The sequence below is a fragment of the Nanorana parkeri genome, unplaced genomic scaffold (genome assembly GCF_000935625.1).
Source record: "Nanorana parkeri isolate BGI_ZX_2015 unplaced genomic scaffold, ASM93562v1 scaffold531, whole genome shotgun sequence".
Lineage (NCBI taxonomy): Eukaryota > Metazoa > Chordata > Amphibia > Anura > Dicroglossidae > Nanorana > Nanorana parkeri.
The window spans coordinates 123,486-150,776 of record NW_017306799.1 but is presented as its reverse complement, the minus strand read 5'-3'; the positions used below and the strand labels follow the sequence as shown (position 1 = coordinate 150,776).

The 27,291-nt window shown below is 40.4% G+C and overlaps 1 protein-coding gene across 1 annotated transcript in view; it reads left to right on the top strand.

Moving 5' to 3' along the window:
* MUC4 (mucin 4, cell surface associated) overlaps window positions 1–27,291 on the top strand; it is a 77,633-nt gene that overhangs the window by 44,598 nt on the left and 5,744 nt on the right. The window contains exons 31-41 of the mRNA XM_018561571.1: window positions 1,383–1,523; window positions 3,162–3,281; window positions 3,406–3,611; window positions 5,771–5,849; window positions 7,661–7,834; window positions 7,945–8,046; window positions 12,790–13,026; window positions 13,228–13,365; window positions 13,725–13,849; window positions 16,041–16,209; window positions 18,457–18,627. Of these exons, the coding sequence (XP_018417073.1) occupies window positions 1,383–1,523; window positions 3,162–3,281; window positions 3,406–3,611; window positions 5,771–5,849; window positions 7,661–7,834; window positions 7,945–8,046; window positions 12,790–13,026; window positions 13,228–13,365; window positions 13,725–13,849; window positions 16,041–16,209; window positions 18,457–18,627 (1,662 nt within the window). The remainder of the gene's footprint in view (window positions 1–1,382; window positions 1,524–3,161; window positions 3,282–3,405; window positions 3,612–5,770; window positions 5,850–7,660; window positions 7,835–7,944; window positions 8,047–12,789; window positions 13,027–13,227; window positions 13,366–13,724; window positions 13,850–16,040; window positions 16,210–18,456; window positions 18,628–27,291) is intronic.

Genomic DNA, 27,291 nt, shown 5'->3' with positions numbered 1-27,291 from the left:
TTCTTTCCCTTCTTTTCCTGTTTCCCATCTTTTTATTCCATCCTTCCGTAACTTTCCAGTAATTCAGATACCAGATAATCTAAAACTGTGTGTTTGCATTTAAGAAAAACAGAGTATTAAAAATGTATAATTCAAGTGTGAAGTAAAATTAGGATTGCATTGTTGCAATATGAGCACTGTTACCTTTTTCCCCTAATCAATAAGCAGTGAAAAGACCAACATTTTATTTCTTAAAGTGTCAGTAAACCCAAAAATGTTTTTATTGTCATTGCATAGAAAACATTTTTTTCTACATGTGTGTTTAACCTTTCCTTCCTTATTATATGCAGTTCTAGTAAATACTTGGTTGATTCTGCCATTTCCCTGGTCTTCATACTTCTAAGTTAAAACACTATTACAGCTGTTCTTCCATCTCCTGCATTGCTACCCGCAATTGCTACAGTTCACTTGCTCTGGTCATTTCCTGTGAAGAGATCATTAACCTTCTTTTTTCTCCCCTATAAGCCGACCCATGTGACTATCTTCAGTGTCTTCTGGGGTGGCTCCAGAAGATGTGATTGACAAATTCTGCTTCTTCTCTGCTAGTCACCCCAGTTATCTCAACTGTCATGTGGGGTGGCTTAAGGAGATGTGATGTGAGTGATAGATTCTTCTACCTCCGTGCTAGCCGCCCCATGTGCCTATCTCTACTGTCTTGTGGGATGGCTGCAGCAGATGTGAGTGACAGATTCTTCTTCCTCCCTGCTAGCTGCCCATGTGACAAACTCCAGTGTCATATTGGCTGGATTTAGCAGATGTGATTGATAGATTCTTCTTCCTCTCTGCTAGCTGCCCCATGTGACTATCTACATTGGAGGGGCTGCTACAGCAAAATTGATTGACAGAGGTGACTGGAGCTGCCAATTTTCAGAAATTCCATCATCAGCCTAAATATAAACGTTTCTTTTGTTTGTTTGTTTCAGTTGTCATTTTACATTCCAAGATGGCCTTACATGTTCTTTATTTACAAATTTGAATAGAAATAAAAAAAGTAGTTTCTATTATATCAACACGTGACTGCAATAGCACCAATCGGTTCTGGGCAGTCATGTAGAAAGCATCTGAACTTTCTGCTGTGGCGTCTACAGGTAGCGTCACAAGCTGCTTGCCTGCACCACCCACAGTTAATCAAAATGCCCCTGCTAAAGTCAGGTTAGTATATGATACATTTGTTGGTATGGATTGCTATGCTTAAGAATTAGCACTTTGCGCCTTGCACTCTTTACTGATTGAAGGCAGTATGTTTATCTTACAAGCAATTTTCAGTGGCAGCAGTGTAACGTAGGCACTATAGCTAATTTTGAATGTTTCTTATGTTGTTATCTTGTATTTGGGACTTATAGGTGGGAGCAGCATGACCACCTTGCTTCGTAGCACATTTTCCAATCGGCATAATGCTGGTGTAAGGTGCGTGTACTACCGCAGGAATCAGTTCCTAGAAGGGTTCCAAGAAAGGACTTGGATCTCCCCATATGTAAAGCCTGGTAAGTGAAAATATTTGGGGTTATTTACCAAAAGTTGAAGAGAATGCTCACTAAGCAAAGTGAACCTGTAGTTGCTTGCAGTCTTTAAATAATGTGCAAGGCAAAATCCTTTTTGTTTTACATTTCCCAATGACATTATTATGTATTGAGACTGATCACAGCCTCTCTTTTTTCAGTAAGATTAGTGAACACTGTTTTAGTAGCTCAATTCTATTCAATCTACGCTAATTAAAGAAACAGTGATCATTTACAGAGGATTAAACTTTTCATTTTAATATATTATTTAAAGTGTAGCTCTAGCCAATAATTTTAGGTAAAGTTGGGAAGAGATGGAACCCCTCTCAGGTTTTTATTGCTGTTTCCCCATTGGGAACATTTCTCTTTACTTCCTGTTCCACTGACAACATTGTCATCAGGACACAAAGCAAAAGGATAATTTCTTCAGTGGGAAAAAAACTACATCAAAACATTTTTATTAGCAGAGTCAGAAAAGCCAGAACCTCTGTCAGCTTTTATTTTATGTCTGTGGACACTTTTCTTCACTTCCTATTCTTGTGACCATGTTGTCAGCCAGTCAAAAAGTAAGGGAAATCTCCACAGTGGGGCCAGAGACCACAATACAAACCCCAATGAAGGTTCTAATCCTTCCTTATTCTATCCAAGTCTAAAAGAAATGGTTGGCTGGAGTTACACTTTACATTTTACAGTGCAGTACAAACAGCACAGATGCCCCCATCATGCTTTGTCCAGTGAGATCCCAGGGAGTGCTGAGCATCCTAAATCTTGCAAGAAAATGTTCTTGCACCATTCTGGAGCCTTTTCTTGCAAGATGTGGAATACTCAGCATTCCCTAGGATTGCAACGGAAGAAGCATGACAGTACCCTCTGCAGTGGGGAAGCTGGGGGTATGGTGAGTATATAATAACTGTAATAACTGCCCCCCCCCCCCCCTGCAGTTTTTTAAAATCTTTCATGCAGTGATTTCTAATAGGGGACTCTGATCTAATAAACGGACTTTCTTATTAGTGCAAGATCCACTTTCATCCAATGTAATAGCAGTCTGCAAACAGAGGCTTTTTATTCTTTCCATACCTTATTTTTCTTTTCCTCCTAATTTCTTCTCTCAGTGGCCATTTTCACTAAGATCAGATTTATATATCTTCCTTTACTTCCTGGAACTCTGGCACATGTGACTAGGACATATGACCATACACATCATCTCAGGGGGAAAATGCCTTTCCCCATAGATCTTGCAATATTTTGGATTGTACAAATGAGATTTCTGAGGAAGGCACTGGTGATATAGCCTTTCCAAGAATGCATCTGTATGGTCAGTCAGCCTAAATTTTTGACGCTCAACCATTTATTTAACTCAATATTCCCCATTTTCCCCTCCTCTTGTTAATAATAGTAATAGCCAATAATAGTGTCAATAATTTAGTCTAATCTTGTGCATCTATAGGTGTACGGTACATATAGTACTGCAAATCAGGTTAAAGTATTTTGTAAATAATAGCACATTGTGATATTCTATTTGCATAACCCTGGGCACATTCACATACATAGCTGAAGAAAAAAGTAAAAGATTTTAAATTCCCTCAAAGCTCAGTCTTCATGTTCACAAACATTTCTTCTTAGACGCTGAACTGGATGCGTATGACATATGCTGCAATCAAGTGGATGACCCCCAGTTCTGTTCAATGTACATGCAGAGGAGACCCTCAATCAACTGCCGCACATACAGACCTTTATTTCCCGGTAAACTATTTACTCTTCTTTTTTTTTTTACACATTCAGTCAACATCACAGTACAGACCTGACATATTTTGTTTAAAAGAAAACCGTTTACAGAAATACACACTTACTATTTTACATTTTACAGGATGGATGTTTGGAGATCCTCACATCACAACCCTGGATGGATTCAGCTACACTTTCAATGGACTCGGAGATTTTACACTCGTTCATGCATCTGATGGTGATATTACCTTCACTCTACAAGGACGTACAGAGCAAACTGGAACTGCACAGGCAACAAACTTCAAAGCATTTGCTGTAAAATACAGTTCTAGCACTGCCGATGTTACTGTGAGTGTTATATAAGTAACATTTTGCACATTTAAGTTAAAAAACAATTATGGGCTTTAGTGATACACAAGGCCCATTCACACCAATTGCGGTGCTTTCCACAGTGCATGCAACATTTTTTGCGTTTGCACTGGACCGAAATGGCTGCCGCTCTGGAACACACCGCAATTGGTGTGAATGGGCCTTAAGGGAGATAATAAACAACAACACAAATAAGCGGCGAACAGAAAACCTAGAGGTGTATTTATAAACAATTTGCACCCTGTGAAACTCTGTCAATGTCTGTTCTATGTGGAAGGAGCCCGAGGTAACCCTTCTTGGTACATTTTCAGTTTGAATGTACTATATGTAAAATACTGCATTATGGCCACTAGATGGAGCTAAGACATAGGAAATAAGTATTTATTTCCTATGCTCCTCCAGCTTCATCTGTTGGCCATAATGCGCAATTATGTGATGCTATTCAAAATTGCATTAGACTTAGACTAGAAAATATACTATGAATGTTCATTTTGTGCATCCATTCCTACAGAATGAAAATTCACAGAAACGTGCAGGGTAAATGACTCTAGATGGACTCCCTAGTGTAGTATCCCAAATCACTTTGAAAATACTTATAACACTGTGCTAAAAGTATAATGTATGTTAAAGATGTAGCAGCCCCATGTGGACCTGATAAGTAGAATCTACAAAAACAAAATCCCTTCATTTTGTAGATATTAGAAATGTTTTTCCCTCTGAATATGAAGCTATGAAGCTAAAAGACAGGCATATGCATTAGGGGTAAGGTAATGTACTGAAGTTGAGAATCTTGTAAAATCTTTTTCAATTATCCAACAATGTAAAAAGCAAATTCCTGTTAATCTATTTTTCTGCACATGATTGGAAATCTGAAGTTACTATTCACTCAGTTTATTGTGTGACGATCCGCAACCCCTTCAGTAAATAAGCCTCCTTACAATTTTTTTGTTATTCTGCATCTGTTTGCATTTGTGCTTTAGTAATTTCTTTCTTATTGTAAAGAAATGTGTTGCTCCTGGGACCTTATACATTGAAAGCTATGCATGTTATGTGCATCTGTACTGAATACAGTGATTAAATGATTGAAGGAGTTCTAAAATCCCAGCATATACTATCCTGTTATAACATCAGCATTGTAATAGGAATAGGTACTAGACTTGTTTTTGATAGTGCAATCAAAGCTTACGTGAGAAAAAAAAAATCCCTTTCATGTAGTGAGTGCTGTTTTCCGTCTGCCCATTGCTTTAACATGCCTGGTTTGCCAGTTTGCTTTCTGTCTCTGTCCCTGCTGCTTGATGTGATGCAATTTTTATTACAGAGAGCTACATATATCATGCATTGCTTCAAAGCAGTGATGATGTTACATTATGTGTGTTTATTTTTGAGAGAGGGGGAATGAGTTGAGTTGTAGTTCAGACAGCAGGATTTGTGAGAATGGCAACACAAGGAAGTGCATAGTCACAGGGCAGAGTGACATTTTGTCAGTGCATTGAGGAAGTTCTTCCAATGGGCATCTTCAAGAAGTAAGTTTAAAAACTTCAAGATCGATATGGTATTAGGAGTGGCATAGAACTCATGGAAATTTAATATAGAAATACATATTTTTTTTTGATACCCTTTAAAAAGACTCTGTCAAAATATTTTCAGGTATATAGTGCAGGTATTTACAGGTGCTTGCACATACTTGAAGCAATCAACAACCTTGTCATTGCAACCAAATAGTAGTGGGCACTATGACACTTGCTGCTACTTACCTTCCTATAGGCCCATCCCATTCAATAGGAATGTGCAGGAGGCAAAAAAAGGCAGACAACCTTCGGTAAAGAAGTGCTGAAACATTGCCTATAATAAATAAATGAATAAATGACATACAGGCGACTATGCATTTCATTTAAAGAGCAGCTCTAAACAACAAGGAAAATCAATTAGGGAACTGCTAATGCAATCTGGAAATCCCAGCAACTGTGCTGTCAGAGAATCTGCCTATAAACTTAATTGGAGGTTTATATGTAATGCAGCTAGCTGTTGGAGGCTTCCATTCAAGTACCTGGGTGGGATGGCCTCTTCCTTCAGAGGATGAATGCCGGACTAATACATCAGAACGATTTAAAAACATCATTGCTTTGATCTTTTTACAGGTGGAGTGGTATCTCGGAAGTGATAACAGTACATATACCCTTGTCAATGGTCAGAATGTGTCATTCAGTTACTCAGGAGGTGGGTACATACGAATTCCTTGGTACAGTAGAAATGAAAAAGGTGGCAGTCCATTATAAGATCCATAAAACTAGCATGAGGACTTTAGGTCATTGTCATGATTTTAGAGGTCAGCAAGCTTTGAACAGCAAACAGTTCAAATATAGCAAGTGACATATGACGTTTTTCTTTTACCTACCAAAGGATTTATAATCTGTTCAGACAGTGCTGTGATCCCTACACCCCTGCCTCACTGCATAGCCAGGCAAATGTTTTTACTACTTCTTGGTTCAGCTTTACACCAGGCCAGTCATTTTCTCCTACATCACCTGTCTTGTTGTTTTTTTTGCTAATGCATTTGCTCAATGAACAGAGGTAAATTGTTTGTAAGTGAACCTTATACTTCTAATGATTTAATTTATCACAATAATCTTCTCATCAAAACATTCCATTTATTTAAAAAAAAATAGTATAGATGTGGAATGTTTATTATTTTTTCATATCGTTTTCATTTAACTACTTCCTGCCAACTGTGTCCATCTATGGTGAGCCCTAGCACCATTCTGCCACATATATCCCCACAGTCGGCACTGCTGTGTTGTGCTGGAAGCACGCACAGTTGGTGCCCCCAGCAAAGTGACTGCAGTGTCATCGGCAGCTCCAAGTCACTGCCTACGATCAGAATGCCAAAGATGGGCTCCCAATCACATGATCACTGTGGCATGGAATCACATTGATCCCATGATCAGGAAGCCCACCTTTCCTCCCGCCATCAAGAACACCTTAAAGGGTCAGCTACCACCAGCTCAAAGGGGTTAAGCACTAAAAACCTTCATTGCTTACAATGCAGTATTTTATGATACACAGTAGGGATTTTCAGATATTAGGGCCGATACTTGGCATTTTAACAAGAGCTAGCAGGGTCGCAGTTGTTGCAGCTGGGACCTGGCTTTGGTGCCCCAGCACTCTCCTGAAATCATTAGTCTTTATTGCTTTAGAAAAACACATTGACAATAAATGAAAATGTATCAGTACGTGTATCTGTGAGTACTTGGACAACTATCAGTACTTGTACTTGAAAAAATTGTATTGGTGCATCCCTTATATATATTTATAAAAAAGAAATCATACAATAAAACAGGGGATGCACAAAGCCCAGGAGCTCCGTATGCTCCTTACAAATGACAGCTGCCTCCTAACTTTTAAATTGTTGTCTAGTCTAGTCTTGGAGCTGGAAAAGTATCTGTACATTGACTTGTACTTGTATTGAGTACAGTACTTTGTATCTGAACATTCCTATTATAAGGCATTATTAACCTCCAACAAAAATGGCCCTTTATCTGCCCACCTCAAAAGACACCGAATAGATATTATAGCACTGGCCAGACAGAAGCTTGATATATTCTGGGGAGTAATAACCCATGCATAAGTTTTATGTGCATTCTGTAACTTCAACTGTCCATACATACAACCTTTAGTAAAAAAAAATAACTTCCAATTGTAAAAATCATAAAATATAGCATTGCATTTAAAATACCACCTACTGTATGTTAAGTGATATCGGAGCGGGGAGGGGGGAATCCAGCCCCCCCCCCCCTGTCACGGCAGAGAGCCGTGACAGGATCGAGAAGTCAGCGAACGCCGGTATGTGTTCGCTCACTTCCCGATCTACTGAGCCGACCTGTGACAGTCTCATTGTCACTGGTCGGCTGGAACCATGATGTGAGTGAAAAGCACTCACCTCATAGTTCTCCTTTTAACATTTATTTGAAAAAGTATTTGTGTGCAACATAAATGTAACAAATAACTGTGTATGTTTTTCTGATTTGTAGACATTGATGCCGACATTAATAACAGCAACGTAGGCGTCTTTTTCCTTAAAAATGACTCCATTACTGCAACCTTTGAGGGTGTTCTGTCTGTGTCAGTGTCTCAATACTTTGGAATGCTTACTGCTGTGTCCAGTCTTCCAAGTCAGTTCATCAACAAAACGAAAGGATTACTAGGTACGTATCCATTGTTTAAGTGCTGACCATGCCGTGGACCCAGCATTCACAGGTCTACATTCATTCCCGTTATACATTTCTTGTGTGTTATTCATTGTAACATTTCATAGGTACCTGGAATAATGACCAGAGTGATGACTTCATGAGACCAAATGGCACAACCATCCCCTCAAACAGCTCAGAAGCAGATAAATATACTTATGGACTTCTATGTAAGTGTTTTATTTCATTTTTGAACATTACACAAGATTGGCTTTAAGAACCCATAGAAACAGATCTTGGTGGCATTTAGACAAATGGGGCCTTATTTAATACAAATGTGGTAGTCTTTATATCATAATTTTTTCTTAAAGGAAAAGTGTATTGTTTTTGCACAGTAGCTACTAGAGGAAGCAAACACTCAAACTGGCCATACATGGATCAAATTTTGGCCATTTCCTACTGAATCGGTTCAAATTTAATCTGTGGGTGACGCTACTGGCACCACTTGGCTTGACAAAAGCTGATTTTTCAATCAACTGGGTGGGTGCTGGGTGGAAAATTGACCTCATCGCTGTGACTACAGCCAATCAGCTGTAGTCACCGTTTGGGTATTCTGACAGTCGCAGGTGCTCTTTAGCATGGATGGGGGAATCAAGTGCTTTTTATGGTGTATAGCCAGCTTTTATTTTAATAAATTCCATTTAGATAAGATCAGCCATACAGAGACCACATGGGGGGGCGGGAATTTATCATAGCAATTGCGAGTGTTTGAACTTGCACGGAATATATTTGACGCACTTTGCACCAAATTTATGTTGCTAGTGTAAGGTTGTTTATTAATGAGGTTAAATAGACTTCAGGAAAGAGGATTGGTAACTCCAGGCAAAAAGCTTAACTGTTGGTTCTTGAAGAAGTGGCCATGGGGACTTCTTAAGTTGCGATTGCGTTTCAGACAGCTGCAGGACAAGTGCAGATCAAAACAGGTGCAAAACATGTGCAATTGGAAAAGTGATTCAAGCTCTAGTCAAAAGAGGCGCACATGTTAAAAGACAGATTTGCACATAAAAAATAATGACCTAAGAGGCTGAAACTGTCACAATTTGCTTTACAAAATTCCCCCCCTCTTTTCAATGAGAGAGGAGGAGCAGTAAAGACAAAGCCATTGTGTAACACTGAAGAACAGGAAAATACAGTTTCCATTATTTGTATATATAATTAACAAATTATACATAGAAACACATTTTTAAAACCTTAACAAAGTTAATTTACATCAAGCTGATCTCTGTCACAAACATATGAACAAACATTGAAGGGACTATACGTTCCTTTTTAAAAGTATTTCTAATGTCAGTAACGTCAATGTCAGTAATTTATGACAAGCGCTAAGTACTTAATTCTCATTTTCACTTAAATTTTTGCAACTAGCTAGGCACGGCTCTGTGTTAGAATGAAAAAAAAAGAAAAGAAAAAGCAGTGTTTCTCTCCTGGGCGGCTGGGAGCGGGAGACTCCCGGAGCACCCGGGAGAGTTAGGCTGTCTGGAGATCAGTGTCCCTGGTTAGCTGGAACCAGGGACGCTGATCTCTCTGCAAGTGGCCGGAGCCAGCCGTAAGGCACATGCCTTCGGTTCGACTGAGCCACTCGCCCAAGTTCGGGAGCTGTAAGGGCTATTGTGAATAGCCCGTACAGCAGCTCTTCAGTTCTACTGAACCGAAGGGGTCCTGGGGCCGAAGCTAGCCGAAGGATCAGCCGAAGCTACGGCTAGATCCTTCGGCTGCTTCGTGAATAGACCCCTATATCACCACTACTTGGTTTATCTTGTAATACTTTTCTCTACTTTTCTCCTAATTGACTATTTGGATAGTTGCTGTTGGTTAAGATATATGGCACACATAGGGGTCTATTCACTAAGCTGCCGAGGGCAGCCGAGTGAATGACCGATCTGAAGTGAAGTGAGCCTAACACTGTTCGGCTATTCACTTCAGGCTGGTACGGCTGATTTCAGCCGTACATCGGCTTGCTTCGCGTGGCTTCGGGTCGGCCGAACATGCTGAGCATTGCCCACCCGAAGCCACGCGAAGCAAGCCAACATCTGGATCGGCTGAGCCGAACCTCCAGCAGGCTTCTCACTGCTGTTCGGGCTATTCTCAAAGATGCTTCTCGGCCATGATCGGGAGCTGTACGGGCTATTGTGAATAGCCCGTACAGCACCCCTTCGGTTCTACTTAACCGAAGGGGTCCTGGGGCCGAAGCTAGCCGAAGGATCGGCCGAAGCTACGGCCAGATCCTTCGGCAGCTTCGTGAATAGACCCCATAGTATTGTGTATCATAAGTGTTTTTTGATGCATTAGGGATGTGTGTGCACTTGGTGCAAACCTAGTTCCATGAGTTCACCCGAACCTGTGCTAAGACTGTCAGTGACACATCTCCTTCCTAGTCAAATCAGCTGCTGGAGAATTCCCCACCCACTCCACAGCTACACATAACAAAGGGGCGGGGAATGCCCCAGGCACAGCTGATTGGGTTGAGAGGGAGATGTGTCACTGACAGTTCTTTGTGGGCTTGGGTGAACTTGGACCCTACTCACAATGCACAGAATATTGTCATAAAGGTGGATAAAATATTACAGACAAAGCTCAATTCATCGGGCTGTTTTTCTTTTATTCTGGTGTTATTCCTGTGATACCACACCTCAGTTAACTCAAAACTCTCAAAACTTCGTTTCACAAAGATACATAGCAAACTTTATTTAGTTACCTCGGTAAGCAGTGGTATTTTACTACTGCTAGTGCTGTCAATGATATTTCTCATCCCATACTTACAAAGCCATCCACAACTCTGCCCCCAGCTATATCTCCAACCTTGTCTCAAAGTATCACCCTAACCGTCCCCTCCGCTCTTCCAAAGATCTCTTGCTTTCCAGCTCCCTCGTCAACTCCTCCCATGCTCGCCTCCAGGACTTCTCTAGAGTCTCTCCCATCCTCTGGAACTCTTTACCCCAATCTGTCCGACTATCTCCCACCTTGACTGCCTTTAGGCGATCTCTTAAGACTCATCTCTTAAGGGAAGCCTATCCCACCTCAAACTAACCACTCAACCATCACATTCTCAAACAATTCAGCCCCACACAGCTACCTCCTCATGTATCACTTGCCCCTCCCTTTTAGATTGTAAGCCCTCATGGGCAGGGCCCTCCTTACCATCTTGTCTTGAATTGTATTGTGATTGTAATGTCTTCTTTATATTGTAAAGCGCTGCGCTATATAAAACCTGTAAAATATTAATAATAATAATATGATATAATATGGTAAAATAAGATTACCACGCAGGTTATCATCCCCTAAAATAGCACCCGATTTAGGGTTTCTGTCTATGAGAGATAGAGATGAGCTCAGGTTTTGACGGAACCCAGTCCAAACTGGAGGTCCTCAGAACCTGGAAGGAGCTCCTACCGAACACAGAAGGAAGCTCCTTTTGTGCCGTCCAATCAGCACTTGGCAGAGAATTCAATTTACCTAATATGGCCATGTAGCTTCGGTGTTTGGATGAGCTCGGATCAGATTGGGTTTGGTCCAAACCTGAGCTTATCTCTAAAGAAAGAGACTGAAAAGGAGCCATTAGAGGTGGTGCTTAAATAACACTTCATGAGGTAAAAATAAAAATGCATTAGAACATGGGGCTTTGTACAGATTAATGTTCAATTCTTGTAAAAAAAAATAAAGAGTGTACATCTTGCTGACTTTTATGTTTGTGAAGTTAACATTTTTAGGAAAAAATAATCATAAGATAAAATAAGTAGTGTTGTTATAATAGCGCATCCATCTTAGTGAATCAAGTCTTGTTATAATAGCATTAGTAGTAATAAAATACCACGGCATGCAGAGCAGGGTAAACAAAGTGTGCGATACATCTTGGTAAATTGGGTCTTATGAAATATGAGGTAGATAAGGGGAAACAACAACTGAATAGCTTTGTTAAGTGAGATTTTAGTGCTCTGCAGCAATACAGGTACCAAGCACTTTGCCACAGTTCATTCAGTACACTACAACATGTTGTGAATGTGCATTGCCTCTCAGCTTAAATGGCACCCCAATGATAAAATACATAGCAGAGCATGCATTAGCGGGGTGCAATATAATGTGAATGGGACATAAAGCAGTAAAAAAAATAGCAATGTATTTAACAGAGTTTGTTTGCTTAGGAATGCATATTGTAATAGGAATACATACTAGAATAGTTTTTGATAAGGCAATCAAAGCTTTCTTGAAAAAATCCCTATTATGTAGTGAGTGCTGCCTTCCATCTGACCATTGCTTTCAACAACGTCCGATATTGTCAGCGTGCTTTGCGTCTATTTCCCTGCTGCTTGATGTGATGCAATCTTAATTTATCAAGACTTCATAGTCCATCATGTATTGCTTTCAGCAAGAAATTATAATGTTACATTGTAGGAAGTTCTGACGTTGAGTTGTAGTTCAGACAGCAGGCTTTGTGAGCGTGGTGAAACAAGGAAGTGCATATTCACAGAGCTGAGAAAAATTGTGTCAGAGCATTGAGGACGTACATACTATGGGCATCTGCAATACGAACGTTTACAAACTTTCAGATCAATATTGTTATCAGGAATGGGATAGGACTTGTGGAAATTCAATATGGAAATACATATTAAGTTTCCATTTTTGACCATTGATAACCTGTAATCACACTTGTTTATTAAAAACTGCTAAATATCTATTCAAATAGCAGTATCTATCATATATTATATCATATTATATTATGCTATATATTACTATAACAGTAGTTATCATATACAATTGATCACAGCTATTTTGCCATGTGTTCACCAAACAGTCATTGGTCTCTGTCTGAATAACAGAAATGATTTTGTAGCATATAACTAACATTATGTGAACCCGTCTTTCTACAATCCGTCCCAAATTCTGAATATTCTGTTCTTTTTTCTTTCACTGTACAGGGGAAGTCAAAGATAATAACTTATTTTCAACTCAGCAAATAAATGGAAGAAGTTATTTTACTCCAGTTTTCTTAAGTGATTTGGAAACTCAGTTTCCAGACCAGTATGCAGCTTTACAAAGTACATGCAATTCCAAATTAGAATGTATCTATGATGCGATGAGTACCAACAATACAGAGTTGGGCAAAGCAACATTAACTGTAGCTGACACATTACAGAAAATCAATGACACTTTAAGTAAGTATCTTCATTCTAACAAGTAATTGGTTTAATTCCTGCACTTGTTACTTTTACTGTTAAATCCAAAAACTTGCCTTTGTAGTTTTTTTAAAAACAAGGAATATTATTCCCATGCATGCTTCCCCCCAACTTTCTACCAAGTCTTCAGAGTTTCCATTGTTGTAATTGTCAGTAATGGATATTACTTGTGTATTTCAGATGCCATACCTCCTTATATCATTGGCTCTACAACCATCCAGACCTTCATAAATACTTCTATTATGGTAAATTATTCTTCCAATGGAACTGATGTGATCTTCTCAACAGACACCAACACAAACCCGGACATTGTGTTATGTGAGTAGCTGCGCCTGTTTAAATATGTATCAGTTGTTTTTCAGTTAAAATAGCATGTTAGTGAGTAAACAGCTAAATAATATAATTGTGACATTTGCATTCATTAGTGGGCAGTTTTTGTTAATTCAGACAATTGCTCTTAACAAACAAACAAAAGTCTATAAAAATGAGAAATGTGTTTAGTTATTTTTTCACACTGTACTCTTTTCTATATGAATGCTACTTTTTAAGATATGTATATTAATCAAAAACAGTAAATTAGTAAGCCTTTCCTTTTATATAATTATCCCAATAAAGCTGTTTTGGTATTACACAGATATCAATTAAGTTGTATTCCAACGCTTTTTTTTTTTTTACAGCTAATGGTTCTCTGACATGGAACCCAACAAGTACAGCAGGATTTATATTCAACCTTATAGCCACTGACTCCAAAGGCTATTCATCTAGCCTCCAGCCTAGCTTTGTGATCTGTAACTGTGCTCTTGTAGAAGAGTGTAATTACACATTGTTGGTTCTTGTTTTAAGAAAATAAAAATACCAAAATGTAAAAAAAATAAAAAATAAATGGAATTAAATTATTAAATGAAAATTAGACGATATGAAGTGACCTTTTCATATGACATACTGACCCTGCATAGTAATGTTGTATTATGTCATATCATTACCACCAGAAATCCAGATTGAAATGGTTTTATATTGAATGTTTGGGGTTGAGCAGACTTTTAAGGGTTTGCCATGTTGGTTATGTGTTTAGATAAAGCACTAAGGCCCGGTTCCCACCTGGGTATTTTGTAGCGCGTTCCTACGCTCTGCAAAATGCTCAAACACCAAAATCCCATTATTTCCTATGGGTATGGTTCACACCTGGGCGTATTAGAGGCCGTATGAACGCACTACAAAACCATTGGGATTGGAACGCGTGTAACCATTGGGATACAGCCAGGTAGCCCTCAGAAACGCGCGTTTGTCGTGCAATTTTTTTACCGCGCATCGCTATTCGATACGCCTAGGTGTGAACCCAGCCTAAGAGCTTGAGGAATGCTGAATTAAGTTTTACTTGCTTAGAAGAACATTATATCAGAATACAGCATTATATAGCATACAGAGAGAACTACATGTATATATCATCGATAAGTATACATAAGCATAGAGACCAACATTGCACTGCGGTGCCATTTACAGCTCAAAAGACAATATTACATCTCTGAATGCCAGTAATACAATCAGTATGCTGTTGCATTTCCAACATGGCAGTCCCTTATCAATGCAAAGGTGGGGTGGTTTGGGCTGACAAACTAGTTTTCTCCTCTCAGTGCAAAGGGGAGGGGTCCGTAGGCTGCTGAGTGAATAACCGACCCGAAATGAAGTGAGCCGAACGCTGTTCGGCTATTCACTTCAGACTTGTATGGCTGATTTCAGCCGTATATAGGCTGAAATCAGCCGTACATCGGCTTCCTTCGTGTGGCTGCGGGTCGGCCAAACATGCTCAGCTATTCTGCTCAGCTCGGCATGGCTATTCTGCTCGGTACCTCTGTGGTACCGAGCAGAATCCATAGGAATGCATAGCTAGATTCCTATTGGCTATTTCACTTTGCAATAACCAATAGCAAACTAGCTGCTGCACCCGCCCTCTGCTGAGAACATCATTTGGTAACCAGGGATGCTGATATGTCTGTGCAAGTGGCCGGAGCCAGCCGTGACATGTCGACTGGCTCCGCCCAGCAGTCAGTAGCAGGCTGTCGGCCAGCTTCGGCTTTCACCTCGGCTCAGTTGAGCCGATGCATATGGCTCCCGGAGCGTCCAGGAGAGTAATGACAGATCAGCGCCCTTGGTTACCTGGTAACCAGGGGAAGCTGATGTGTCTCTGCAAGTGGCCGGAGCAAGCCGTGAGATGACGGCTGGCTCCGCCCATCCGTCAGTAGCACGCTGTCGGCCGGCCAATGGCCATCTTTGCCTTCTTTGCCTTTCCCCTCGGCTCAGTCAAGGCAAGGCATATGCCTTTGGCTCCACTAAGCCGCTCGGCCAACTTCGGGAGCTGTACAGGCTATAGTGAATTGCTTGTACAGCTGCCCTTCGTTTGTACTGAACCGAAGGGGTCATGGGGTCGAAGCTAGCCGTAAGATCAGCCGAAGCTACAGCTAGATCCTTCACAGCAGCTTAGTGAATAGACCCCTATATGATAGCTGTATTACAAGATTACAGCATCAATTATAAATTCCTCCCTCTGCTGCTGTAACATTACACTGGAGCAGAATGAAGCTTGACCCTGACACTGATCTTAATTACGTGTCTGTTTAGAATAAAAATGTCTCAACTTTAGGAACAAATCTATCTCAGAACTCTGTAAACTGTCACACTTAGCTGCCCAGAAATACAGATGCATTGGTCACAAATACACTGTAACCATGTTGCAGAGACATTGCCAAGTGAGAGGCAACCAGATTAGGATCTGTGTCACTAATTTGCTTGATAAATTAGTGACACGCAGAGTATTTTGGGGTTTTTAAAGGGGGAGCACTCCAGAAGCTGTTTGCTTTTAGACTTTCTCTAACTGTTATTCCATATACACCATTCTGAACAGAGAAGGCAGGGAGAGGGAAAGATGTCAAAACATTGACCTTTAGGCTATATAAAAATAAAATATTAATGCACAATATTTTACATTTAATTAACAGATTGCTGGTTGTGTTTGCAAAAACAACTATACAGGAGAATTCTGTGAGAACCCACCTGATCTGTGTGCTCAAGGTTGCTACCCCAATGTGACATGTAGCAACACAACTGTGGACCGTCGCTGTGGACCGTGTCCATCTGGCTTGACTGGGGATGGCCTCCATTGTACAGGTAGATGTTATGTATTTGTGTTCTTTTCAGTATAGAATATACGGCACATTTGCTGTTCATTTGTCCTATTTTCCATGCACTTTATACATACCTACATGGCCTATAGGTATGTTTTGTCAAATATAATTACAGGCTTTTTTCCTCATATACCAAACTACCTAGGGGTCTATTCACAAAGCTGCTCTCGGCAATGATCGGGAGCTGTACAGGCTTTTGTGAATAGCCCGTACAGCACCCCCTCGGTTCTACTGAACCGAAGGGGTCCTGGGGCCGAAGCTAGCCGAAGGATCGGCCGAAGCTACGGCCAGATCCTTCGGCAGCTTCGTGAATAGACCCCCTAGTCTTTTCATTTAAAGGAATTTTCAGCCTCCGTGAATAAACATTCTTGATTCCAGTAAAAGGCTTCTATAGTACAGCATCACTATACTAAAAAATGTTTTTTTCTTATAGATATCGATGAATGTTCCATAAATACTTATAAATGTCATCAAAATGCTTCTTGTAGCAATACCTTGGGAAGTTATAACTGTATATGCAATGCAGGATTTATTGGTGAGTATTAATTCATGCCAATACGTGTGACAACTTGCACCTGAGTGCCTTACTTTGGGGTCAGTGGTTATAGCAGTCATCTAGGGGAAATGGCCATTACTGATCTTATGTAGATTTGAAATTCAAAGTGAGGGTGTGTAACACATTGGTGCTTCCCACTCTCTGAGTTCTGCTCTGCAGTAGATGGCAAGAGGCTGGTGCCAAGTCAAATTCAGGTGCTTACACTACTTGAGTTAAAAAATACATTTAAAGATACATTGATGTATACAGATCTGCATTCATGTTATGCCTGCCTGGAGTTCATTAATTTTCTAATAAAAAGTTAAACAATTGCTCCCATGCCCATAACGGTGTTATGATTTATCCCATGCCATGTCACTTTTGTTGAACATATTTGCTTATATGTAAATGTGGAGAAAATATAAACATATCTATCTGAAGCCGGGAAAATAAATATATGCAATAAATATAGACATTATAACTATTCAAATCCCTGAATTCAAAAATACATGAATAACCTCCTTAACACTTCCTCTATTGGACTTCAATGGTACTATATGGTGCCATCCATAATATAAAATCCATATTAACTTTACTCCTTGGTAAAAGTTTTTTCAATGATAGTAGATGCCCAGTTTGCCTATTGTAGTATGATGTATATACAACATTACACAAGGTTTTATACAATGTACTTAAACCCCTGATCATTAGTTGTAATTTACAGTTAGCATATGATGTTTTATCTTGTATGACATAAACCATATGTGATGATGTACATTAATTTTCTCAACGTGTTTTACAGAATAAAATTGCTTCATCAGGAGATAGGTATTCGTGTAACATTCTAACAAGTATATCAGCAATAGAATAATAGCATTGTCAACAACAATAATACCTATATTTACATCCAAATTCTTATCCCATTGCAAGCATGTCAGATTGTGTCCTAAACTGGGCAGAATGTCCCAATGAGGACCACCAGTGAGTAAGGCATCCCAGATGTAAAGGCTTTTTTGTGCAATTGAAACAATTGCCTAAACATTGACATTGCCTAAACATTACAGTACATATGGCCAGAATAAGAAGGCGCAAATAATTAAGCTAAGTTTGAAATCTGCTGTTTTGTAGAAGGAGCTGATGTCTTACAATTGAACAATCTTTAGGGCCTGTTTTAAGAAGGTAGTAGGCATGCATCTAGGCCTAAAATGTCAGTTTTACATAGGAATGTACTTTAAACCTTCTAATAGTCAGGAGCGTCCCGAGGCTGGGTGACACCCGCACACGCGACAGTATTTTGATACCTGCCGGCGGCCATCTTGGTGATGGACGCCGGCAGAGAGAGGAGGAGACAGCCACCCGGCGGGATAAGGTATGCCGCCGGGGCCCCTCCTCTCTCCTGATACTGTCGGGCGTTCGGTCCATGACCGAGCGCCCGACTTTTCAGAGGGGGGTGACACCAAAATGAGTGCAAGTAATTTTGGTGTCACCCCTCCAATGATGTCACCCGCGTGCGTGCCGCACCCCCCTTGTGACGCCACTGCTAATAGTGTCTGGTAATTCCACTTTTGTAAACTGCTGCATGTTACATATCAGGCCTGTTACACAAGAGCTGTGAATTCCCATTCTCCATATCATCTTAATAGGGTCAGCATTAAGTAAAACCTACATTAATATACTGTTTTGAATCATCTACAGGGAATGGCACATCCTGTTCTTGTAGTGAATGTGATTCCAGCTATTGCAACAATCGTGGAACATGTACAAAGAGCCTGCCATCCTGCACTCCTGTATGTCAGTGCCATGATGCATACACTGGTCTAAATTGTGCCACACCAAAAGACCGATACCCAGCCCAACTGAATGCAAGTAAGTCTACAACTTAATTTGCTTTTATGGACATGGATCTACAGCACAACTCTAGCCATTTTTCTTGTTTTCTTCTGGACATGGTAGGGAAGAATGACTGTTTCTGTCAGGTTTTTATTTCTGTTTGTTAATTCCCTCACTTCCTGCACCGTGATGATTGTGCAAGAATAGGGGGGGGGGGGTTTGATTGTCACCAGGGCAGGAAGGCACAGACAGCAAATAAAGTTTTTTCTTGAGAAAATCTACCCAACAAAGACATGACGCTGATCTCACTGCAAGTGGCTGGAGCCAGCCATAAGATCACGGCTGGCTCCGCCCAGCTGTCAGAAGCAGGCCGAGCGGCCGGCCAATGGCCAGCTTCGGCTTTCAGCACGGCTCAGCCGAGCCGATGCATATGTGTTCAGCTCGGCTGAGCCGCTCGGCCATGATCGGGAGCTATTGTGAATAGCCCGTACAGCAGGCTCTCGGTTCGAATTAACCGATGGACTCCCGTAACCGAAGCTAGCCGAAGGATCGGCCGAAGCTACGGCTAGATGCTTCGGCAGCTTCGTGAATAGACCCCATAGACAGCAATGAAAACTGGCAGGTGCGCTAAACCACTACTTGATTTTGTTGTAAAAGTTTTTATAACACTAACAAATAGTGCATTCTGCAAATATCAAAATATTGATGTTTATATTGATGTTTAATATCAATAGTGCTTTAATGTTTTCATGTTTGACAGTTTGTACAGCTATCATTAGGGAAATAATTTTTTTAGCACTAGCATTTTTCTATAGTGTTTGACAGGACAAATGTATCCAATCTCATTAATTACCATTTTTGATAGAATTTACAGTCTAATCCCTCCACCACTCCCATGCACACAATAGGGTTATTGTCAGTGGAAGCCCATTTTAAGACATTTTAATTTTTGTTCCAGTTGGTTCTTTACATCATAGCAAAACATTTTTATTGCAGGAGAACAGTTTAGTTCCATTGTTTTGTGGTTGGGAGTACATCACATAGATTGCAAATGTGTCCGCTTTTAGCCCAGTAGAAAAACTGAGAGGCCCATGATATCTCTGCAGGATGGGAAACTGGCAAAAAACAGAACTAGAAAATTGAAGGAGTTGGCTGAGAATACACCCTGTTTACTCTTTCAGGCTTTTACTGTGCCTGCCAACCCAGTTATTATAAACCCTGCTTTAAATGGCAAGCCCTATTTTACCTGCTCTGGAACGCATCAAAAACGCATCAAAAACGCATGCACGTGCCTAAAAGCCCATGTTAAGCTTACATTTTTTTTTTTACCAAAACCGGCCCTAAACGCATCAAAAACCCCTTCCAAAATGCGGCACAACCGACTGCACTGCGTGTGCAGAAACCTGACCGGATCTGGTGAACAAGGCCTTAAAGATGCCAAACAGCAGTGAGTGAATAGCCGAATGCCGCCAAGCGGCATACGGCTCGGCTGTTCTGCTCGGTCCCTCAGAGGTACCGAGCAGAACAGAAAAAAAAGTAAATAGAAAACGATTGTGCGGAGCTAGCAGTGACAGCTAACTCCGCCCAATAGTTTCATATTGTCCGGCGGCTCTGCTGCTGTCAAAAAAAAAAACTCTCCCGGGCGCTCTGGGAGCCTTCCGCTCCCGACCGCCAGGGAGAGAAACAGTGCTGTGTCTTTTTTTTCTTTATTCTGACACGAGCGATGTCAGAATAGAAAGAAAAAAAAAAAGAAAAAAAAAAAGAAAAAAAAAAAGAAACAAATTTCCCATTGAAAAGCATTGGGCCATTACTATTGGCTATTTCAATTTGCAATAGCCAATAGTAATGGCCCAATGCTTTTCAATGGGAAATTTGTTTCTTTTTTTTTTTCTATTTTTTTCTACACAGCAGTGTTTCTCTCCTTGGCGGCGGGGAGCAGGAGACTCCCGGGGTGCCAGGGAGAGTTAGCTGTTTGGAGATCAGTGTCCCTTGTTAGCAGGTAACCTGATCTCTCTGCAAGTGGCCGGAGCCAGCCGTAAGATCACGGCTGGCTCCACCCAGCTGTCAGAAGCAGGCTGGCCAATGGCCGGCCGCTCGGCCAGCTTCGGCTTTCAGCACGGCTCAGCCGAGCCGATGCATATGCGTTCGGCTCGACTGAGCCGCTCGGCCATGATCGGGAGCTGTACGGGCTATTGTGAATAGCCCGTACAGCACCCCTTTGGTTCTACTGAACCGAAGGGGTCCTGGGGCCGAAGCTAGCCGAAGGATCGGCCGAAGCTACAGCCAGATCCTTCGGCAGCTTCGTGAATAGACCCCTAAGTGTGGCTTGAGGCTTTTTCTATCTCTGATTGCTACAGCAATAATAAGACAAAATGGAGGACATAGGCCCTTAGTGCTTCAAACTGTCATTACAATGCATCACAATATATACACCAAGCTTGTGCTTTAATGTGATCATCAATTGTGCAGTAGGAGGATCTAGCTTTTGGAAAATGGACTATATCATATAGACTTTTTTTAAGCATAAATAAATGAATTATTTGAAAAGACTCCTAATTGTGTGGTCATTGAGGTTGAGGGCCGGTTCACACCACAAACAGTGCATTCCAGAGCAGTCAGCCTCTGCAACGCACTATATCGCAACCCGGCCCGCTCCCTACATTCAGGGGCGGGAGGGAGAGGGGCGGTGCAGCCACACTCCCATCCCACAGTGCGATCGCTCACAACCGAACGCATTGCACATCAGTGCCTGCATTCCCAGAGGCGTCACAAGGGGTGGGTGCGGCCCACACCTGGGTGACACCATTGGAGGGTTGACGCCAAAATGACTGACAGTGACGAATGGTGACGTCACGCACATGTGCGGTGATATCACGCCGTGGTATCACCCGGTAACTGCTCCGGGTGACACCCAGCCTCGGGACGCCCCTGTGTGTTCAGGTCCAGTGCGATCTGCAAAAATAGTGCAGCATTTTTGCAGATCGCCCTGGACCGGAATACAGGCACTAATTTCCAAATTGTTTGGGTGCAGACAACCACACTGCAGGTGTGGGGGCGTGGCTGCAATGTCATTGACTTCAATGCATCGCCATGACCCCTCCCGCCCCAGAGCGCAGGGAGCCAGATATGTTGCGATACAGTGCGTTCCAGAGGTTGACCGCTCTGGATCGCACTGTTTGTGGTGTGAACCGGCCCTGGGGCCAGGTTCACACCATTTTCCGGACCAGATCTGGAGCACAGTACATTGCGTTTTTACTGCTTGTCTCATTTTGTCTGGTCCGGAATGCACTGGAACGCATGGAAACGCATACAAATGCATGCAAGTGCACTGGAACGCACTGGACCACACCTGAAAGCCCAATTTAAGCTAAGAAAAAAAACCTCTCCAGAACATGGCAAAATCGTGGTAAAATCATGGTAAAATTGTGGTTAAAAAATGCACCGCGTTCCAGATTTGGTCCGGAAAATGGTGTGAACCTGGCCTAAATCCTACCATTGCCACCTTATCTTTTTTTTTTTATAAAGATGAGGAAATACAGCTCTTATGCTTTTTATAAGTGCACCACTAAGAAAAGCTGGAACATCAGTTACAAGTTTGAGAAAAGGCTATTAGTTCAAACCCCGCACCTATATAGAGTTTGTCATTGCTAAATTGTTGAAGATGAATACACAAGTAAACCTAATAATCTAACTGCAAATTTCTTGTTCATAGGTACACCAAAAAGGTCTGTGTATGTAAACCTTACACATGGAGAGACATTTAATAAAACCGATGGATATTCTAGGGTATGTGTATATTATAGTGATGCATACACCTGTTAGAAAACATTTAAATAGCTTACTGCAAAGTGTTGTGGAGATCATGTACCCAAAATACATAAGCACAATAGTGAAATGAATATACAAAGAAGATTGTTTCATCAGTATCAGTTAATTCTTGACTGTAATTCACTAGAAAAAATCCTTACATTTTGTTAAAAGCAATATAATCTTTGAATTTTGCTAAAACAAATACAACTCAATGAGAAGTATTGGAAATGCTGCTTATTGAGTACTGGGAAAACTGCTTGGTTTACAAGAAGGATAATAATTGATGCTGTGCTAACTTCTAAATTACCCAACTGTGCTCTTTATGCTATGATTTCATTCACCATGACGTAGTTTAGGAAATGGGCACAAACACAAGGGGGAATTGATCAAAACTGGAGCAGACAAAATCTGGAGCAGTTGCCTACGGCAACCAATGAGCTTCTCTCTTCAGGTTGTTCAGTTAAGATTTGAAAATGAAAGAGAGAAGCTGATTGGTTGCCATGCACAGCTGCTCCAGATTTTTTCTGCTCTAGTTTTGATAAATTCCCCTCACAATGTTTCTGATGGTGTAAGATACTGAAACGTGATTGTAATTGCTCATCCTAGTTACAATAACGTGTTTGATTTACTGCAGGGATAGAGAATCTGCTGTGTGAATAGTCACTTTAATTATCTAATCATCTGCAGTAGAAAAAAATAAACAGGAATCTGCGTTATAAAAGACTGGATAATTGAAGTAAATAATCACACATTTGATTCTCAACTCATTTAGCAATCTAGTCTTTGAGCCTATGAGAATATGGCAGCGAGTGAGCTGCTGGAGCTTTGGCTCAGCCAATCCAGATGTTGAATCGGCTGAGTCGAACTCCTTCTGTACTTCGGCTTAGCCGACCGAAGGCAGCCAAAGCCAGCAGATGTATGGCTGATTTCAGCTGATGCACGGCTAAAATCAGCCATACAGGGGTGAAGTGAATAGTCGAACTGCGTTCGGCTCACTTCACTTCGGCTGGGTTATTCACTCGGCTGCCGTCGGCAGCTTTGTGAATGACCCTCTAAGCATTTAAACTTTTGTTAGGACAGACAGTGTTCAAATCTAGTTTACTAATACAAATGATAATGAAATCTTCCAGCAAAGTACAGACAGGGTTAATTAGAGTGAACAAAACTTCCCACAACCCCCTCCTTAACATTACATGGGGGGAGGGGGGGTATGATTTTTAACTAAGTGTAGAGCACTCAAAAATGTAAGCAGCAATTTTATTAGTTTATATTATAAGTTATGCTATGTGAATGAAAACATGTAACAACTATAAAACAGGTGTTATCCCAATTTAGTTGCAAAAGTGGAAATACACTTTACTGTGCATGTGTGTGAATTTAATGTGAATGTTTCCAACACTTTCTGATTGATAATTTCTGTACAAACATTTTGACTAAAGTACTTAAACCATTTATCTCATCTTTATGTACCCATGCAGATTACAACAGCTCTTATTAATGCTCCAGTTGATGTAGTTTCTGTGTTTGATAATTCCAGTACCATGGAAAGTCCTATGTAAGTGCAACTTGTTACGTTTCTTGTTTTGCTTTGAATTACGTATTTTTCTGTTTGTACTTTATATTGCTTATTTAAAAGTTTTAATTAGAGAACATAGGTGCAATGTACTATTTTTACTCGGTATATCAAAAAAAAAAATTGACTACAGAAGTATTTAAGAATACAAGTAACTTCACATGGACATACAATCAATTGGTCAGTAAAAAAAACCCTCTGGGAAATATCTGACACAGAGCATTATTTGACCTATGGACTTGCAAGATGTAACCTAAGCTGTATAAATATCCATATGCAGGGGCTAATTAATACCCAGGTGACCTGGTGTCAGATCACCCAAAGTAAGACATGTATGTATTAAATATACGTTTATACAAAACCATGTATGTTTGATGGACGTCTTGTATGGTTTGGACACTTTTAAAGCCCCGCTTTTCTTTTCTTGTATACTATTTTAAGTGGACTATTGTCTAGTATATCTACCTATACAGTATATAAGCTAACACTAATCTCCTTACTCTCCAGCCCTCCTAAACTAATATACACTAACCTTCCATCCTAGCTGCTCATTTACCTCCATATTATAGTAGCAGTCTTCTCCAGTGTTTAAATCTTCTCTGTAGAAATTATTTTCCGCATTGGGTGCACCCATGCACTGAATTAAATTAGAACTGAATAGGGATAAATACCAAGCTTAGAGACCCTTGGTATAGCCACAATTTTAATTTTAATTTTACACTACTATAATTTTAGGTTTCTTTCACTGTATTATGCTAATAGGGACACGAACCTCATCCCTACATTCCATTCCCCATAAGGGATGTGGAGGTCTGCAGGGGGTCTTATTGGAATTTGTAAACCTCCTTTAGAATAAGGGTGCCCCTAAATAATCAGCCTTATCTCTATGTGAATGAGTACATAGTACACTGTGTAAAAAAAAGGAAATAGTAAATAAAAACACCCACGCCATAGAAAAAGTCCTGTTATCTGAATAAATAAATAATGTCCCCTGATGTTTCTTGTAAATCCAACGTCAATCTCGCCATCCAGCGATCAAGATCCACATCAGTCATGATGAGCAACAATGTAGTCCCGCCGCTAAAATGAAGCTGTCCCGGTGTTACTCCCATTACAAATGACAGCCACATCTGTAGGTTTAACCGCTTATTAGCAGGTGTAAGTCACAGCATACTATTGTGTCAATTCAAATTAGTGTATTGCAAGTAAAGCCGTTTCACTGCATTAATACCTTCGTCTTACAAACAACTTAAACCAGCTTAACAATGCAATCATTTTTCAGCTACCGTTAACATTGTCAGTATGTCCAAAAGCACTAATCAATTGTAATCAATGCAGCAGCTTCAAGTAGTGTTTACACTGTTACACATGAAATATATGAAATTGTTGCTTTGATTTGATGCATGTTGGTGTTTCTGTACACACAAATCCCGTAATGCTGTGTATGTTAGAACTTGTGTAATCATTTTTATCTGTTTATGGTTTGATGGTTTTCTTATCTTTTTATTCTTCTTCTTTTGTAGGAAATTTGATAAGTGGTCTGCAAATTTCACTGCACGCTTTACATACAAGGCAAATATCACATTAATTACATTCCTAAATGATAAACTGGTGGACCATATTTTGAAAAGTAAAACAAGTAGAGGTGCAATATTACTTGAAATTTCTGATGTCACAAATGGTCTAACATGTAAGTGTTTTCCATTCTTTACTGTTAGTGAAAATGAATGATTTCCTACAACTATTAGACTTCTTGTATCCAACCATATGAAGCAGCAAAAGCATTATTTACACATGTGAATTGGTTCATGCTATTAAGCAGGGCCACTTCTGTGTCAGTACATGGAGTAGTCACCACAAATTGTCTAATCTGAGTTAAAGTGTATTTCCACTTTAGCAGCCAAGTTTGATGAAACCCCACTAAAAACTCTTTAAAACAAAAAGCAAAACTCTTGGTATGAACCTTCTGCCCTCTTCCTTTTCCCTCAGAAATATTGTTAAATGAGCATAAGCAGCTAACACCCTAGTGAATAACCCACCAAAAAGTAAATCATAAATATCTTGAGTGATATTTGGTGCAGTGCTTGTGAATAAAAATAAAAACAACCAATAAATTAAAAAAAATGAAAAACATGAAACCACATGAAATAAATATAACAATGCAGATAAATCCTCCGAAAACAAGTGTATCTATCAGAATATAAGTCTGTGAAGGTTCTCATTCATCCTTTTTAACATGCTTCTCTGGGCAAGTTAATAACACCTCCTAGACTCCAATTATGCAAATACAATCAACACCTTACCTCCATGAGGCCTCTGACCCCATGCTGGTTGTTATTAACAGATTATAGACATGTGCGAATTCAGAATTACAGCTAAAATGAATGCAAACGAATCCGAATTTCCGATTTCCCGAAATTCGTTAGCGGTAGTCTGGACGAAATTTTGTTTATCGACGAAATTTCGTTGCAGCAAAATTACATTAGATAAAGAAAAGTCTTTTTTTTTTTCTCTCTTAGAGTCTGCAAAAGATGAAAAAAAAAATTGAGGTTTCCCCCCAAATAATGGGGGAAAAAACATTCCTATCAGACACTTGATCCGAGCACTGGCCCAGCAGGGCAGGAAAGGGGGGGGGGGGGTGATCAAGCGCCCCCCCCTGCACCTTAACAGGCCACGTGCCCTCGGCATTGGGAGGATGTCCCCATGCCGATGGGGACAAGGGCCTCTTCCCTACAACCCTGACCCGGTGGTTGTGGGGGGTCTGCAGGCAACAGGACCCTAGAATGCGTTGTTAGAACTGTGATACGTTCTAACAACGCATTGCAGCGCATGTGCATGGCGTACACCACAATATTCACGTGTAAGTTATGTGTGTGGGGGGAGGGGGGTTTGTGGTTTTCTTTTTTATTGCTTCTTTTTTTTTACAGATTTTTTATTTTTTTATCATTTTAAATGTTTTTTTAATTTTTTTTTTTATTATTTTTTTTCCTTTTACTGTTGGGGGGCTTCGGGGAAATATTGAGGATCTAAACAGACCCCTGACATTTCCCTTTTGAAATAGAAAAAGAAATTGAGGACACGGAGTCCTCAATTTCTTTTTCTGTAGCCCCAGCACTCAATGAATGTAGATCACTCAGTACAGAGGCTTCCCATTCATTCAGAAACTGCTAATAGTAAACATTTACTATCAAGCAGTTTATGAATGGGGAGGAGCCTCTGTAGTGAGTGCTTCTCCCCATTGAGGAAATCATGAATGAACAGGCTGTGATGTAAATCACAGCCTGTTCATTCATAACTGGGGACACATAGTACTTAAT